Below are 19,448 nucleotides of genomic sequence, written 5' to 3' on the forward strand. Positions count from 1 at the left end.
ATCAAACTTGCTACAATTAAATCTGAATTTGTAGACAGAAACCAAAGCTAAAGAAAGTTATACAAAGATATCCTTCATGCACTATGAAATATTGCTGAATAGATCATACCAGATAAAAGTTTTACAAACATTTTATATATAAATTGTATCCATATTTTATAGATGATGGAACACAGGATGAATTTGTGGTGTGAACTTAGTTGCCCATATTCTGGAGTTGTCTGTGTCATGCATACTTCTCTTGATACTAAGCATCTCTTAAAAGTCCAAGCACAATGTTAAATCATGTCTGCAATTGCTTTATGAGCTAATTCTGAATACTACTTCCTTCCTCTGTCTGAAAGGATAACATCCCACAACAAGGCTCACAAATTAAAACATTCCTTTCTTCATTTAAATGTCTCTTTTCCTAGAACAGGTCCACAGAGGAAGGAAGCCTTAACCTAGATCTTAAATGTATAACTGATGTGATCTGACATAAAAAAACGAGGACATTTAAGTAGCACAGATAATGAAAAGTCAGTTTACAAAGACTACTGGTTTCAGTCAATTCTGTCCACATAAAAAAATTAAGGGACCACAGTGAGTTATTTCTTTTTGTTGAAGTAAAATAAGCCAGCCCTCAAAAGCAAATATTTTTCTGCAACAAAAAACAAATATGAAGGTGTCTCTGCATCTAGAAGGCCTGTAGACACTTCAGTCAGAATTCCTGACCTTTTCTGAATCTGGCATGTGCTTCTCTATAGAAAATAGGAGAATAAAAGATCAAATTTTTTAAATGTCTTAATAGAACTGAGGCAAACGTGAATCTCTTTTAAAAGTAGTTAGTATCTTGCACTTGATCAAAAATCTACCAGCAGTGGAAAATAAGACTGCTGTTTGGAAAAACAAACTGATTCTACCATTTAGTAAAAATGAGCTGGCAAACTGTCATGAAACATGTGGCCCTAGTGGTTGAGTCTGGATGTAGTGACTGAGCCTGTGTAGTGAGAGCAGGAAGAGCACTGCATGGAAGCAAAGTGAGCTCAAACTTCAATTGAGCAGTCTTGAAAAAGGCAAACTGTGCATGCAAATGTTCAGGGAGTCTGCTAGGGAAATCCATTTTCATTTTACCCATCTGCAGGGGCCATGGTGACTGCCAAATTAAAAAAAAAAAAAAAGATGTAGAGGAGAGAGTAGGAAAAAGAGAGACTGGAAACCAAGCAATCCAAACCAATCAAATCACTGTTACCTTTGCCAGGGGGCACAGCTCCACTCTGCATCCCTGGGATTCTGAGTGGCAGTCTGGCTAGGATGAAGCTTTCACATGCCCATCCCTACGAGCCCCATCCCTCCTGTTTTTCTAGCCTACTTTGCCCTACTTTCCAATATGCCCTCTGGAACCTTTATTTCATTATTTCAATATTACACTACCCTTTACATTAGACTTGTGTCCTTTTCCCAGAAATTTCTGTGTATATTTGTGCACATACATATATTTTTATATTTATTGATATGCTCTCTCTCCCTTCATCCTCCACCCCAAGAATTTACACTTACACACACACACACACACACACACACACACACTCAGCAAAGTGCCATAAGCGATGTTCTTAATAATAAATCCTTGATGAGTTTAATTGATGTTGTTATCCCTTTGAATTCTGAAATATGATTCTAGGGATTGAGGCCTCTCCATAGCCCATAGAAAGACTCTCTTTCTTGTGGCAGAGGAGACCAGAGAATGCCAAGCTGCACTGGGCAAGGAGTGTCACCCCCTCTCCCACAGACCCATAATTTTCTCACTTATTTTCTTGATTCTCAGGATTGTGGCTAGACCCAATCAACCACGTTCAGTGACCTAACCCAAACTAACAAAAGCGGCTCACGTTTATGAGATGCTTGGTATGTATTACCTTAATGAATTTTCACCAGTGCCAAGTGTTACTGACCCTATTGCACAAATGAAGAAACTGAGGACTTGAAAGAGATCAAATTTCTGCATCCAGGAGAAGAATATCCTGACACTCAAACTGAAGTCTTTGTCAAACAAATCCTGGGCCTTTTTTACCCCATCACCGCTGCCTCCCAAGCATGCCAAATCCTCATTTAGTTCATGGTTCTTTCTTGCAGCTAGGAGAAACTCTCCATCTTACACATTCGGTCCCAAACATAATCCTGTCTGATAGAACCTGGTAGCAACTTATGCTTTTCCAGTTTATTCTAAAATTCAGTACCCATAACGTCAACAAAAGCTAAGATCAAACTGTTATCAATGCTACAAACAGCTATGACAACAGGATGGCAGAAGGCATATCTTTCAATGACTCATAGGCATGCATTCACTCAGCCCAATGCTGCCTAGAATTCAAAGCCATTTCTCTTTAGGTAATTTTGGAAGCACAGGAAACTGAAAATACAATAAAATAAAGAAGGGTAATGGAAAAAGAAGAGCCTTTTGTTTAAAAAAAAAAAAAAAGAACAAAACAAAATGGGATCAAATCCAAAATAATCTTCTCATTCTCCCCTCCAAAAAGGTAACTATGTCTAGGGTTTTCTTTCCCTGTTCTGGGAACCCATTATTATCTGTTAAATGAACAAGAAGACAGATAAAATATTCACTGGCACTGACAATGTGCCAAAATGAAGTTTATTCTGTATTGAGAGATATCACTTAATATTGTTTTTTGAGCTATTTAGTTATAATAGTCATGGGAGAAGAGGGCATGAACCCAGTGAAAATTATTACGCATAGTCTTAAAGGAAAAGAGGCTATAGAAAAGGAAGCATTTTAACTCAGATTGCCAAAAATTCGACTATGTTTGTTAATTATTACTATGCTGCAGGGGGCAGTAGAGGCAGTGTAGTATAGAGGATAGAGCTGGGCTCAGCTGTGAAGTGGTTAGTTCAGATCCCTACTCTGACACCAGCTGTGTAACCCTGGATAAATCACAAGCTCTGGATGGCAATTGCACTTGAGGAGGGAGTTCACATATGATATATAAAGGATGAACTCTACCATGTTACAGCCAAAATTCATTGTGCCTCTTTTGTGTCCTGTGCTGCCTACTTGTTCCCTGGACCAGACCTTTGGCCTCTTCTGCTCATCTCTATTTACTTCAGTCCAATCCATCATTTAACAGCTCAGCTCAATCTGAAAGTCTTTCCTGATCCCCCTTGAAGATATAATGATCATTTCTGCTTCACATGTCACATAGTTTAAATCTCTTGTTTGTACTCATCATTGTCCTGTATTTAATTATTTATGTATATTTTCAAAGTTCCCATTAGGCTATAAACTCCATGACAGCAGGGATTATAACACAGCTAATCTATGACTCTGTCCTATTGCCAGTTGGAGGAGTTCAAAATTTGTGAAGGAATGAATATACAAATGACACACAAGCCTATGTTCTTTCTTTTCTACTTATTCAAATAATGCCGACAAAGCCCTTAAAAAATATTCCCTGAAAAGAGAAATGCTTTTCAACCCCATAGCAGAAACTTTTATCAGCACCCAAATCCAATTATTTGATTTGGAAAGACAATAGAAAGGGAACATAGAGAACTGGTGTGTTTCATAGGGCATCCTCCATTGTGCTTGTTCCTGCCTAAGGAAACCAGACCGAGGCACAGAGTGCTTATCACAACTGGAGTTAGCTACAGAACTTGCCCTTCATCTTCCCTCTTCCTTCTTCAGTAACTCTTGGCTTCCTGGGGAGTTGAGAAAGTATGGGGGAAATCAACTGAAAGATTTAGAAACTATTGGCCCTTAACTTTTAAGAGGCAACAACGGCACAAGACCAAAAATGCTATCCACTAAGAATATATTTTTTTTTTAAGTTCAGGATGTCCAGAAATACAATTCCTATCTACCAGGTAAGCTGTTGAACTACGCCAAGTGACAGAAGTGGCCTAAATAACCAGCTAGTAGGTTGTCTCAAGAAATCAAATTCCTGTTTAAACAATGGTTGAAATGTTACCCTTTGGTTGCCCCTGTGCCCTGCCAGATTTCCCAGTCATTATTCTTATCAGAAAAAGTTTGCTTCATTTATAGTATTCAGATTCTTTCCCTCAAACCTGTGGTTTACATGTTTCAACATAACAACAACAAACTTTCTCCAAAAAGCTACATTTGCCCAAGATATTAAGCTTTATTCTCAACCTCAAGGGGACATAATGATGTATTCATTATTGGGCATGTACCATAATACATGTATACTATATTTTAAAAATTCTAACACTCAAGCATTTATAATAACAATCTTATTTTAATTTTGTTATAAATCAAGATTTAGTAAGTTTGAAATTAGTAAATTTTAAAATAAAAACTGCCAATTAAACATTTAGCATCAGTTTCAAGGTCATTTATAACAAGATTAAAGTCACTAAATCACATCCCAGATTGTTTCCTTGCAGGCTTCACACATATGAAATAAAATAAGGAAATGGCAATCCTCTGATGTGTGGTATGTTTAGCTGCTTCTTTGTGTTACAGAGAAAGACTGAATGAAGCCTTCCTACAATATCCACAGTATAAGAATACACCGTCCTGAGAAGTTGACAAATTAGATACAATTATGTGAAAACACAAAAGCAAGGAGATCAGTCTCCTTGGAACTTACCATTTCTATATATGAATTTTCCAAAACTCTTGTACCTATGTGGACAGATATACTAATGTAAAATTCAATAAAGACATTTTTTTCTTCAGTTTGCCTCAAGCAAAGCTAAGTATTTTCCCATCAAAAGAAGAGATTAAAACTAACCTGAATTTCTTTTGGACTGAGATGTGGCTTTGCCAATTCCACATTATGAGGAAAAAAAGACTTGTAAAGGAGGCTGGGATCTCTTACATGTTAAAAATGTTTTTGTGTAAGAGAGAGAACTGTATGGCAGCATATCTATGATGGATAAGCTTAATTATCTCATTCAAAAATTCTTATAGCTTCTCAGGTTTCCTAAAATTATATTGATTTTGAATCAACTTTTTAGATGGCTTTAGCCTACACCAAAACCAATGCCCTTTTTGACAGCATCCCCATAAGGGGAAAAGACAATGTATACAGGATGAAAAGTTGTATTATTTTTTCCCTTACAACTAATGGTGAGAGTCTGAAAAGCATTTCTTGAGGGCTTGTAGTGATGCCTCTATCCACTGAATTTAGACCATTTCTTTGATTCATTCCTCTGTGCTCAAAACTGAAGTAAGCGCCTCATGTAACTCAGAGTTGGCTTCTGAGTTCTCAAAACCAATTTCTACTGGCCCAGATCCAAATTATGGGAAAGGCAAAATTAAATGGCTGAAACTAAAAAATATAATATACTGCAATGTATATAATCAATGACACATCCAAAAGTTGTTATTTTGTAAAAACTCGAGATAATATATGTATGTGCTATGCTGCCTGGATATTAAGAGAGAACTGGAGTTGGCAAACCCAGGGACAAATGGCAGGCTATTATTTTGAATTTATGTCAATCCCTACCATTCTTGTGCTAACAGGTAGTGAACGTTCTTACTTCTAAGAGTGAGAAAATGAGGAGAGTGTTGCTGGTCTGAGTTCTTTCTTGCTTGCCTCAGCAATAGCAGAATCGTTTTCAAAGATTTATACTTATGCCTAAGGATAAGCAGGTGTGCAGAGAAGTCTCTACTAAGAGGATTAGCAAACAGAAAATCATTTACACATGAGTTACATTACAAAGTGCTTTATATCCACTGTCTCATTTGATCCCCATAATGGTTAAGAAAGGCAGAGAAGTCTTATTATACCCATTTTACAGATGGCTATAGGTTACCAAGGTCACACTATTTGTTCAAGGTCACACTAGTCAGTAGCCCAGTTGGGGTTTGAGTCCAGACTCTCTTGATACCAAATCTAGTGTTTTCCCTGCTGTACTATAGCACATCTTATAACTCTGGTGTCCAACTGCTCACGATACTCTGTTGTTTTCTAATCCAAGAAGGCCTAGAGCCTTCTAAAAATGCTTTTGAAAACTCTTATTTACTACTCACAAATTCTTGGCAGCCTTCTTTACCATTAAAAAGAATCAAGGTCTTTTTGGACCTGTACAACCTTCATGAAGCACACAGCGGCCCATCACTCCTTTTCTTTATTATAACACATATGGCAAAGGGCAAAGTCCTAGTATTCTCAAGAGAGACTTACTTCTAACAAAGGCTGCAAGCTGTACTATGTCAACAATTTAGGGTTTCATCTGCTTTAAAATAGCCAGACTACAATTGAAAATTTGAGATGAGCACAAAACAAGGTGAAGTATTAAAATCAAATGTCTGAAAAAAGCGTCACCTGACCTGACCTGAAACCTCAGGATTGACTTCTGGGAAGGACAGGAGAGAATGAGAAGGCAAGAGAAGGCTCTGGGAAATTCTTCCAGCAAAACCACGAGAGGGAGGATGCTTTGGAAGTCTGTGCCTATTCTGCCTCCACCTTGCCTAAAATAGAAGGGCATGATACTCAGCCCTGCCACTATCAATCAGGGTCAGAGAACCCTGCCCGACATGAGCTAGAGTACCAGAGTCACTATACACACAGTACACAAATTATTGTTTGGTGTAAAATGCCACATGATTGACAATATAGAACAGAATGTTAATATGAATTAATCCCGTATCCAGACTTGATGGTTTTAAAGGTCCCTTTCAGATCTAACATCCTTTGATTCTAGTGAGGGAGAACAATCGAAGCATACATACAATAACTTCTGCTATGATCTAATATATTTGCTCCCTATAACTACTTTACTATATAAAAATCACAGAGGGAAAATGGGGCTAGGAGCACAATACTCAAAAAACATTATCAGTAACATAAAAAACAATAGGAAGCTCATAAAAATGGTAGCATCGTTACAGACATGAGAAATGATTGCTCCCATGGAGGTAGTGTCAGTGGCCTAGGGCCATGTGGTTTGGGGCCCCTGGGCCTGGTTCCCACAGGCAAGAAGGCAGCCTTGGATGGCAGCCCATTTGCCATGGTGGGAGATGAGAACTAGCTGTCCTCAGCCCACAGCTCCTATGGCACCTTGACTTTGAAAAAGATCTTAAATTTTCTTGTTGAAGTGGTTATGAGGGCTTGTGAGTTACTGTGAAGTCGTATTATCCAATCTTCCTGAAGATGCAAAGAGCTGATGCTGTTGGTAGATGTTTGAGGTATGTGCATGTGGGTTCAATACCTGTTTTCTTGCTGATTAAATCACACAAAAGTGAACGTGAAATTTGCTAATATCAATGGAAGAATTCACATTTTAAAAACAAATGTTGATTGTATTTGCCATTTTGTAAATACCCTTTCTGCTCCAAAAAAAAGTTTCTTTTACCAGAAAATATGTAACTTTGTTTAATCTCTCAACAGAGAGATTTTGTTACTGGATATTTTGGAAGCAGAGGGAAGCATTTCAAGATGCCCACCAGACTTCACTGGTTTTTAGGTGTTGCTCCACCAGGGGGCACTCTTGTCTCTCTCAAGATGGTCCTCGGCCATACAGCTGGGCCTTGGCAGGACCTACTGACCTCCCTGACCTGACCTCCAGAAGATGACCCCGGGCAAGGTCACTGCCACCACCTCTTTTCTCAGCCCTGTTGCTCCTGGCTTTATTCATGGAAGATGTTAATTACGGTATCCTAAAACAATAAGCCATGATCTTACAAGAAAACCAAAAAGGGTGGGACAGAGCAGACAACACTGGAGCTGGGAAGAAGCTAAGTAGAAACTTTAATACCATTAAAAATTTGCTGTGGAAAATGTGGATATCAGGCACTAATGTGAGGACTCCAATATTATAAAGGGATTTGTCATCCAGGACACACCCACCTTCTGCTCTTCAATGCTTCCCAAAATTTTACACAGTAGCCCCAAACTAGGTGGCCATGCTTTACATATGGAACCAGCACTGATACAGCAGATTTGCAGGCCCCGAACAGGAAGATACTCTGACTACTTCAGCTGGTTAAACTTGGGTAAAAATCACATTTTTCTTACTTCAATCAAAGTGCTTCATTATGAAACAAAAGCCTACATGCAGTAATCACATTTTACCACAATGTTTAGAGTCAAGCTGCCAAATGCTGAAAATGAGTTATTCCCATGTAAAACACAGGAAGCTTTCGAGAAGGCCAGCATCCTGGAACTTGTGTGCTTGTTAGTCCTGTGCTCTCCATCTTTTTCCTTTGGGAAATTCCTCAATGTTCTGAGCTCTCCTAAACTCATCAAGGAAGTCTCAGAACTTTTCTGATATGGCCATTATCTACCACTTTTGACAAAACTTATCTCCTTTTGCTCATTCTCAGTACTTAGGAAGAGTCCACTCTTAAGACAGAAAATATCAGGATGAATGAATTTTGCTTTTGTGACATTGCCTACCTATTCCATTTTTTTTTCAGTATATCCCCTGATTTTCAATTTTAGAATTTAAGTTAGATGCTAAACATCAAATAACTCATCTAGGACTATGTGATAAAGTAAGCCCATGTTTTCTTCTATATACACATTGGTGGCCAGAAGAATATGAATAGTTATCATGATATGCAGGATTTTCTTGTGAAAAAGACCTGATGTACCTTTTCAAAAAGTAGGGGGAGCAACAACAAGGTAATATTGGATTTCCCCCTCTTCCCCCCATGGGCTCACAGGATTCCGAGTATCAAATTTGCTAATTTTCATCCCAGATCCAAGTGAGCTGCATAAAAGCAAGAGACAATTGCATTTTACAAGAGATATAGAACAGTTAAATGACTTGCTCAATGTTACAATGAGATCAGCGTTGAAATGGGATTACAATTTGATACTTCTAAATCCTCTTAATACTTCTTTTCACTCAACTTTTATCTCTTTTGAGGTCAAGAAGTTCTATTCTGGGGAATCACTTTGGTCAGAATTCGATCGCAATCTACATTTTAAAATTACCTGTTCTGGGAGGTACCTGTTCAATTACATCCCAAAGGCTGACAATTACATGCGGTACCTTATAAAGAAGGTAGCCTAGGGCTGATATTGGGAGACCCCAAATCAACCAAACAACATCCCCTTCTTAACATTTCCCAGTTAGGATACATTTCTTCAAAATAGTCAATGTGTGGAGGTTGGAGTATGTCAAGGGCAGAGAGTACCTGAGGGAAAGAAAAAAAAGTCAAAATTAGACAACTAAGATGGAAAGAAAATTCATCACATAATATATTCAAGAAAACACCTGTAGTCCTTCAATAACTTCCAAGTTCAATTTCAGCCACATACTGGGACTTAACTGAGTGCTGAAGTTGAAGCACAAAGATGATTTGGGAGCTTGTTTTCCACAGACAGTTAGTTTGGTCTTTGCCAAGTGACTCACGGATATGTTATACTAAATAGGCTTCCTGCACTACAGAGAATTAAACAGTGCCAACTGCTGGCTACCCCATCATTATGCAGATATTTAATGTTGGTGCAAGAGATCATCTCAAGTTTTGAGGAAGGGGGGAGGAGAAGGTTGTAGCTTTGGTGCCATGCTGAATATCTCTGTATGCTGAGAGTGGCTACAATCAATCAGGAGCACACCAGACACTGTATCTAACCAATACAAACTGAGTCAATTTATCAAAACAACAATCAAATGGAATTTTTGGCCTATTTCCTCATACCTCTACTTCCTCTAAAGCCTTCTATTATGTCCCTCCTAAGTAATAAGTCCATTTTCCTAATGGAAAATCCTAAATCAACTAATGACAGGACATAATGGCAGGCAGTAGAAGGTATACCATCTCATATGGATCCAGAGGCCTCAAGTTTTTGATTTTGAGCTCATTCCACTATATGGTTGTGATCAGATTCCTTAAAGACTACTAAGACTACTCCCTTTCAGTCAAGCAGTTCCTATTTCCACAGTTCAAATCAAGATAACCTTTCCTGAAGGATCTAGGCATAATTTAAAGACCACTTAGGCAAAGTAGTTTCTGAATAGTTGAAAAAATGATTAATGACATCTATCTTCTTTTTCAATGTTTATACTCAGGTTACTGGAATAGAATGAAAATGAGAGATTTCCCAGTAATGTCAAGAAATCCCTTTAATGATATGAAAAGTAAGTTAATTCTTTATTTTTCCTTTTTTTTTTTTTTAAAGTCATTTAATGTGATCAGTCCATGTAAATTTGCTTCAAAATAATATGATGGACCAATTTCTGAACTGACTATTTGGCTCCTGGAGAAGGCAGTTGAAATTAGTGCTTTGTTTGACATCTCCCTGAGTTAACATTCTGTCTCTGAACAGACATACTGCTTTTGGGAATGGAGGCAGAAGGCTGGAGTGACAGCGTCCATTAGACAAACCCATTTTACACTTCAAATCTATCTACTATAATTAGAGGTTATCCAGAGTAAAGTGACAACCCTACATTTGAACCCTGATACACAAGAATGGAGCTTTCTTTCTTTCTCCATACTCTCTGGTTATTTGTAGAAAAGCCACACATAAAATACATGGCTAGACATTTGAACCACAGTACTCAGTGATGAATTTGAAGCTATGAAGGAAATGATATTTCAGAATTCAGTATGGCATCTTTTATGTTTGTGATTGCATTCTCCTTTTCTTTCTACTCCAAATGAGCATGCTGAACTTTATCAAGAGAAAGGTTTACCAAACATTTCTGGAAGGCAACTATATATAATATTTAAATTACATGAAGTTATGAAATTAATAAAGATAAACCAGAAATCGCCAATGTGGTGTAAAGGAACCATAAAAAAAGCAAAATTTTCAGAGTCCCACGGTTTTCTGCTTGATTCCTTCCTAAGCCAGCCTTTTGTCATCCAACCTTTACTTTAATTCAGCTTTTAGAAGGGCTGCTTGGTTCTTCGTATCTTCAAAGTATTTGCAAATGTTGACAAATTTTCTTTTCTTAACTATATGTTCTGAAGATCCAAAAAACCAAAGCAAGTCTTTTAAGAGTTATTGAAAATTTTTATTCTGAGAACTTAGTTTTGAAAATTTTAACTTTCACATTAGAAGACCCACCAAAATCAGCTTATATGAGCAGCAAATGTCTTAAATCTTTAGTCACCTGTCAAAAGTAATTTATTTCTTTGCATGTTTTCAGATTTGATCAATTGGGTGGCACAGTCTGGAGTCAGAAAGACTCATTTTCCTGAATATAAATCTGGCCTCAGACACTTATTAGCTGTTTGACCCTAGACAAGTCACTTAACACTATTTGCCTCAGTTTCCTCATCTGTAAAATGAGATGGAGAAGGCAATGGAAAACTGCCCCAGTATCTTTGCCATATGGGGCCAGAAAGAGTTGGGCAGCACTGAAAACAACTAAACGATAACAATGATTTTCAGATTCTGAAACATGATGAGGAAACCTTGGCCAAGAGATTCATAGAAGGCTATATATAAATAGTATGTTTAATTTTAATAGACAACCAACCAAATATCTTGCTTTCCTCTTTTCCACTGTTAGAATTCTGAGCTCCTTGAGCACCATGCCTTTCTTAGCGATAACAGGGCATCATAAGGCATCATAAGCTTCCTAAATCATAACAGGCAGGTCCAATTCCCCACGGATGATCTCCTTCCATAACAGTGTTGGCTATTTCTTACTCCTGAATAGCAGAGCCTTTTGGTACATAAGAGTCCAGCCTCCAGTATATGGAATTATAGGGCCAACATCTGGATTTCCATACTGATTCTTTTGGGAGTCTACAGGAAAATCTACCCCACTACTGAAATCAAGAGTTCCAACCTTCCAATGTGTAACTAGCTCAGAATACATGCATATCCTCATCAGTAGCCTTACCTATGAATTATGCCTAGACCACGTATTTTTTAGTACTAATGGATTAATGATAGGCTGCAAAAGCCCATTAGTTTCTACAGGTATGAAAGAGTGTAATACCTTCCTCTCCAGACTCTGATGGAAGAGGTTCTCCCTCAATTAATGCCTATTTGAGGACTTGGCAAAGTCATGACTTTACTGATGATCATGAAAAGGTTCTCTCTAAATGGGGCCATTCTGTGCAGAGGACACTGAGAGCTGTTCGTTTTCTGCCCCCATCTTTTCTTCTCTTTCTACTCAGACTGGTTCAAATTGTTGAGCTCAGGACAAGAAGAGGTCTCCCATCTCCACAGTAACAATCTCATCTGGGGAAGGGGCCAATGTCAAGAGAACTGAGAGAAACGTTTCCTGTCTTTCCTATCTTCAGATCTTGGTGGTGATCAGATGCACAAGACTTAAGGGACAAGTTATCTCTAGAGAGTTTTACACAATTTTCCTTTGGTTGGAGACAAAAATGTTATCTCCTTCTTTTCCTGTGTTACTAGTTTACAATCATGATAAATGTCATCAGCAAAGACTACTTGGTATTGGGTGAGTGTGAAAAGAACACCCCAAATACCTAGGACAATGGTACATCTTCTATGACATATAAGTAGTAACTAAAGATTAAAATCCATTCTGCATAAAGCATCTTAATTAATCTTACAACACTTTTGTTCCAATTTTCCCTCTGCTTGACAAAATCCAATCTTCTCAGCCCAACTTCCTTAGAGACTTCCAAAACCCAATACACATCCTACTTTTCTAACCTCATCTTCTACACTTCCTCCCATAAACTCTACACCAGGAGTCAACAAACTAGAGTTTTATTGTGTTTTAAAATGCTTTACAAACAATTCTTAACTTAAAGGCTCAGGATTTGTCTCTCTAGCCCTAGTCTGACTATCCTTAATCTATACTCTGTTCTTTTCTGCCTACACATTTTACCACAAAGACTAAAAACTTCCACCTCCATTTGCTCAATTTTCTTCTAGCCTACAATGATTGTTTGCATCATCTGAACTTAGTTCGAAACATTTATTATCTATATCAATCATTCTAAATTTATCTTCCACTGCATTATATTGCTAAACTTTTCTAGTGTAAATGTTTTAAAGTTAGAGAGCAAACTTCTTAACAGATGGGACCCATTTTTATACTTTTTTGGGGGTACTGCACTCAGAGCCATATACTCAAGAGATGATCAACACTTATCAAATATTTGTTGAATTAATGAGTTCTCTAGGTCTGGAAAAACTCTAACTTCTCCACCTTGAGCTGATTCTAGTCTTTTCTACTAATTCTAGGTTATCTTTGGAAGACAAAGATTTAAATGTAGAAAGAACTGGGAGCAAAATGCCATTTATTCTATCAAGTGTCCCCACCTTTGGGGAGAGGTAACGGCAAGATGCTCTGTTTTGACAGAAACCAGAAGTTCCAAGCTTTAGGAGACTTGAGTTTTAATTAGTAAGATTTTTAAAGAGTCCAGTTTGTTTCTTTCTTCCTGCTTCCCACTCTGACACTGTCTTTGTACCCTAATTAGTATCTCTATAGGAGTGAGTCACCAAGCTAAGACATGAGCCTGGAGAATTGGCAGCTTATTACACCATGCATCCTTTCTATACAAAACACAGCAAACCACTGAAAATGTTAAATCAAGTGGACTTCTGGCACCCCATCCAAAACATTCCACCACCACAGAAACCTGAAATATTATTTCCTTGTATCTTTGACAATGCACTGAGGATGCTAAGGGTGCTGCAGCAAGTAGGAGAATACAGAACCAAACATTATGAATGCCTGATTTTGGATCACTAAGAAATCCAAGATACTAGCCAGAAAATAACAGCCTCTTATTTCACAAAGTCTCTTACAGAAGGATTACAATAAGGCAGAAGCATTAAACCTCTTGAAAAGAAGTTTTAGTAAAGGAAACTTCCTTGGGCTGATAAATCAGTTGATATGAATCCTACAGTAAGTTTAATAGCCCTTCTTCAGCAAAGACCTACAAGCCTTTGGAAATGAGAACTTGATATGAACACAGATTTAGAGCTGGGAAGGCCTCAGATTACCTAAAGTAATACCCTTAACTTAAAGATGAGAAAACTGAGGTTTAGGGGGTTAAATGGCTTGTCTACTGGGCCACATACACTACAAAGTGGAACTTAAATCCTCTCAGCCTCCCTAAGCAGGGTGCTCTTTTCATTACAATATGAAAAAATATGAATGGATCTACTTTGGCCAACAGACCAAAACATTCCAAGTGCCAACAAACAGGCCAAATCACAAGAAATTTTTTTTTTCCTTTTTTAAGATCTTTCTTGTTGGCAATTAAAACAGCATATCTGAAAGCAACTTCATAAAATGAAACAGAGCCTTTTGTTTCCAGTCATACACATAATTTCAGGTGAAAACTTAAGAATACAGAAAAGAAAAATCCTTGTCTATGGTTTGCTGAGAAAGGCATCATTCAAAGTGCAATGCATTTTACTGACCCCATGGAGAAATGCTGAGTCTTGATCCTAAGACTCAATCATCAAACCAAATACAAAGGAGCAGAAGTATAACACTTATAAGCACCAAGTTATTTTCAGGGAAAAAAAGATTCTACTTTCTAATTTTGCTCTAATTTTGGTTCTGATTTAAAATATTAAAGGACAAAAATTATGCTTCAAAAAATTAGTACCAGTAAGTAAATTTAGCCAATTAGTACCAGTAAAACTATTCAGAACAGATATCATATATGATAAGTTTATGTTGAATATTAATATTGTCCCTCAGCTAATAACATCTCCTTTGCCATTATCAATATTGACTTGCCAGTCAATACACTTCAGTGTTCACTTAAACTTGCTTATTCGTTTCAATCACAAAAAGGTATAATTTACCCAGGAGTTCCACACTCCTTAATAAAAGCCTAGATGTAGTTTCCTCTAATTTATTTTTCCCACAAATGTAAGCACCACTTTATAAGGCTTTTAAAATATTGAACAACTTAGCTCTTGTAAATTAAAAATAGACAAAACATATTCTGACAAGCAGGAGACAGCACATACTAAGAATTTATAAGTCAACCTGACATTGAACAGAATCAATGCTTCCTACAATGGAAGGTAGGCCTTATATAAATGAAAAGGTAATTCACATTTAATCAGAAGCATAAGTTTAAATTTCAGCCCTCCAAGCAAAATCCTAGAAAGGGATCCTCTACTTTTTGTGAGCTTCAAGTAGTGCGGGGCTTGCTTATGAGACGGTGAAACTTGTGGTACATAATACACAGAAAAGCCTACAGGGGAAAATTCACTAAGGTGTTCGGCTCAATTTAAACTTGGGAAACAATTCTGTCTCCTCGATGGCACAGACCTCAGGCAGTCATTATAGAGCAGCTGTGAAAGTGGCAGGTGGGGATGGTGAGGTAGGTAAGGCAAAGCAGCCCAAAGGCAGATTGTCTCCCCTGTCACTTTTCATCAGGATGGCGACTCCCTCTTGTAACCTCATCTACACCAGCCAATGGCACCTGATCTTCATCCTTCTTTATAACCAGCCTCTACCAGTACTGCTGTGAGTGGCTGGCTGGAGGAAGCAGCTTGGCATAAGCCCCTGTTTCACTTACGTTATCATGTTTAAAAAAACACAACATCTTCAGTTCTCGGAAGACCCTTTTGCAAGAGACCAGATTCTGGAAGACGTTGGGCATCTTTTTGAGGGCGACTCTCTTTCCATCTCTTGGATCTGTTACTGACCTAGAGAAGCAAGGCGGGAAGAGAAAGAGAGGGTGGGGGTGTTGGGTCAGTCCCAAAGGCGGTTCATTTTTAAAGCTTTCTACTGCTTTTCTACTACTTCCCCATTCAGTGCAGGAGGTAAGAGACAAGAGGGGTAGGGAAGCCCCAAAGCATCCTTGTCCTTGTCCAATTTACCTGTCATTGTTTGTTCCTTTAAAATAGTATCATTACTCTGAATTTCTCTAAATACTTACCTTTGACCTTTTGAAGCATTTACTTAATACATGATTCAGAGAATAAGGAACCATTATAATTATGAACTCACAAACATTCTTTTCTCCACTTCTCCTGAGGACACAATACCTGGGGCCATCCTGCTAATGTTGGAACTTGGACCTGAACACTACAAGTCCAAAGTTTTTCCCACTATGGCTCATTCTAGCAAGGAATGGGAAGGTTGATATTAAAAGAGGGAAATGAAGTAAAGTCATACAGTTTTATGCTTTCATTAAAAAAAAATTCAAATTGTTCTCAGATAAAAACATTACAGATCACAGTTATATCACATTGAAACATTTTTTATGATTTACATACACATTCATCTTTTTAAAAGTTGGAAATAAGTACAGGCATTTTCAACTTTGTTACTTTACACCCACCAGGAAAAAAAAAATCATCCTTTGTTTTCAATAGCTCATAGTTTTAATTCTTTGCATACTTTCAAATTTGACACTATTAAGATTCATTCCTCCTTCAATTGCAATCTTTTCCTCAAACAGGCAACTGTTCACAAAAATTCCACTAATAAAGAATAAAAGTCAATGGATTTTATTCTGAGATTAACCTGTTTGGTAAAATTAAAAATGCAATGTGAAATGTAAACCTGATTTATTCCCTAGCTGTCCCTCACAAGAAATTATAGCACCTGAAATCTAGAAGGAATATGGACAGTAAAGTTCCATGTTCCTCCGCTGGTCAGTCCCTCTCTTATTTTATTGGGCTAAAACTAAAGGACTCTAACATTCCATAACTAGCATCAATGACTCTTTTCCTGTAGTACAGAATATCCTTTTTACAGAGATCTTGTGTTATTTCTTATATCGGATCTTCATTTACTAAGTAGCTACACAGTTAGGAACTAATTTTTATGTAACTTATCAAGAAAGGATTCTAATTTAATCTAATCAATAAAATAACTTGTTTTTTTCATTAGTTTAAAAAATGTAGACTTGGTGACTTCCTCATAGACTTCTAGGTGATACAGTTATCTAAAAGAATGAAAGAGCACAAGGGAAGAGAAGAAAATGGAAAAGAACCAGAAAAAGAAGAGACAGCAGCTGCAGTGGAGAATACAAAGACATCCTAAAGAGCCCCAGTCAGAACACCATGAAGGGCAGTGACTAGTGCCAGGGGCCTAGAATGTTCAAGTGAAGTCACCAACAGGCATAATTTTAGCTGGGCCTTGAAACTTACCCAAACTTTATATTTTTCCCATTATATTGCATATGCCAAGAAGGTCACAGAAATCCTAAGAGTGACCATTTGTAGGAAAGCCAAGACTACAAGAATATGAAAGCCTATTCAGCAGGAGAGAATGAATTCATGTGGATGAAGCCTAGATAGTGGGCATGGATTTAAGGCATAAAAACGTGATCTTCCAGTGAAAATTATGATTACTGAACATCTTTAGTAGCTATCTTACAATCTGGATATATATACATATTTTAAAGAAAATATTAATGGAAAAGTGTGCCATGGAAGAATGTTGCACGTAATGAGAGTGCCAGGCCTGTAAGCAATAAGACTTTTTTTCTGAATTTAAATCCAGCCTCACACATTTCCTAGTTGTGTAACCCTGAGCAAGTCACTTCACCCTGTTTGCTGCAATTTCCTTATCTGTAAAATGGGCTGGAGAAAGAAATGGCAAACTACTATACTATCTTTGCTAAGAAAATCCTAAATGGGGTCACAAAGAGTTGGACAAGAAACATCAGGGCTTATGAAACATTTTTTGTTGTTGTTTTATTTGGTTGGCATGATGACTGATCAAGTAACTTCGATTGTTATTTTTCTTAATTTTCAAAAGATCATCTCTATCAAGTGGATTTGTTGGCACATTGCTCTTAAAAGAATTTTTATTACCCAAGGGCAAAGAATGTCAGAATCTTCAAAATAAGTCTAGGCTGGAACTATTTAATAAGCATCTACTGTCTTTAGTTTCTTTTAATTTTTTTTAATACAACAATCTGCATACTGTTAGTATTCTGATAACAACATATGATGTCATATATAATCAATTCCTAAGAAGGCAACAGAAAAATCTACCTGGTCAGATGTAGTTCCAAAGTCCTCACAATCCTGTGGGGCCTCAAAATTCAGCAAATGAAGTCATTTCAACAAATACAGAGATAAAGGCTACCTTTAGAAAAGTTTCTCAGGAAATTTTTCTGGGATGATTTCAACTTCAAGTGAAAAAAACCGCCAACATCTTATCCAAGATCCCAAGTTGAATTACAGAGGTCATTTTATCACCAACTCTAGTAAATCAGGATCTAATGAATGTGATCTAATTACTCTGCAACTTTGCCCTCATATCTCCTATAACCATTATGTTGACTAGCTATTTTCAGAAAAAAGTGTTGGAGAGATAGTTGATAGTTGGATATCAGTAGAGAACATGAAACAAAATGATGATTAAAAACTAAGAAAACCAGGGGAACTACAAAACATCCTATTGGGGTGACTGGTTTCTATGCAAGCAGCTTTCTAATTCCTAGCTAAAGACCTAGTGCCAACCCCTCAAAAAGCAGACCGAATAGCTCCTTCTAGTGAGTCAGAAAAGTAGGTGACTATCAATAAAAGAGATAGTAAATGATAACCTGAAAAATATGATTCTTCAGTGTAAAATATTCCTCACTGAAAATTAATAGAAACACTAGGAGTTTCTGAATAAGAATAAGGTCCCTTCAGGAAAGTCCCTTCTCTGACACCTATGCAGAGTAATTTAAATTTATTGTTTGAAATAGTCTTCTATTAATTCTTCATTGCTTGCTGAACATTCTTACTACCAACTCAGACTCACCATGTCAAAACCCAAGTCCATCTCCGTCCCCAAACCATCTCTTCCCCTGACTTTCCCTTTCTGTCAATGGTGTTATCATTCTCTCTTACTCAGATTTAGAACCATGGTGTCATTTTTAACTCCTTCTCCTTGACTTGTTCTGCCTCCTGAGGCACTTATAAAAATAACCATCATCCAATCAACAAACACTTATTAAGCAATTGCTGTATACCAAAGAAGTCCTAATGATATCTATTGCCAATTCCTTAGTTCAGGTCATTACACTTGGACTAATTCTAGGGTTGCACTTCTGTTGAGATGCGCCAATTTGTTCTATATCTGTCCTGTTAGCACACAAGGCCTTTATCTCACGCCAAGGCCTTTTCCCTTTCTTTGTATCCCTTTCCTCCTCTCTGTGCCCCCTTTCACCCCAAACCACAGTATCTGGTCTACAGCATGTATTTAATAAAAGCTTGCTGACTGCTTAGCTAATTGCCTTTGTGTCTCTTTGCCTCTACTCTTCTTCTTCCAATTCATCTTGTACGCCACCGCCAAATACTTTCATCATGAAATATTCAATTTGACAAACATTCATTAATTGGCTACTCAGTAGAAATTATTGTGCCAGCAAATTGGCATAGAAAGAAACTGAAACTATCCCTGCTCTCAAGGAGCTTACAAACTCCAGATCCAAGACATTCAGTGACTCCCTACTGTCCAAAGAATAAAGTCTAAACCTTGCATTCAAAGCTATCTGGTTTTAAGCCATGTATCTAAACTTTTGGCTTGTGTGTATGTATATGTGTGTGTGTGTATTTTCTATACAGACCTTTATCCTACCTTCTTTGAGCTACTTTCTTGTGCTTCCC

At 37.4% G+C, this 19,448-nt stretch overlaps 1 protein-coding gene across 2 annotated transcripts in view; it reads right to left on the reverse strand.

The window, feature by feature from the left end:
• NLK (nemo like kinase) overlaps positions 1-19,448 on the reverse strand; it is a 129,493-nt gene that overhangs the window by 43,939 nt on the left and 66,106 nt on the right. For both annotated transcript variants that reach the window (XR_007953039.1, XM_051992343.1), the window contains exons 2-3: positions 15,410-15,539; positions 9,057-9,112 (exon numbers count right to left, since the gene is read on the reverse strand). Coding sequence is in view for 1 of the 2 variants with exons in the window: in XM_051992343.1 (XP_051848303.1) it covers positions 9,057-9,112; positions 15,410-15,539 (186 nt within the window). In the remaining variant the exon portion in view is untranslated. The remainder of the gene's footprint in view (positions 1-9,056; positions 9,113-15,409; positions 15,540-19,448) is intronic.

The sequence above is a fragment of the Antechinus flavipes genome, chromosome 4, assembly GCF_016432865.1.
Source record: "Antechinus flavipes isolate AdamAnt ecotype Samford, QLD, Australia chromosome 4, AdamAnt_v2, whole genome shotgun sequence".
Lineage (NCBI taxonomy): Eukaryota > Metazoa > Chordata > Mammalia > Dasyuromorphia > Dasyuridae > Antechinus > Antechinus flavipes.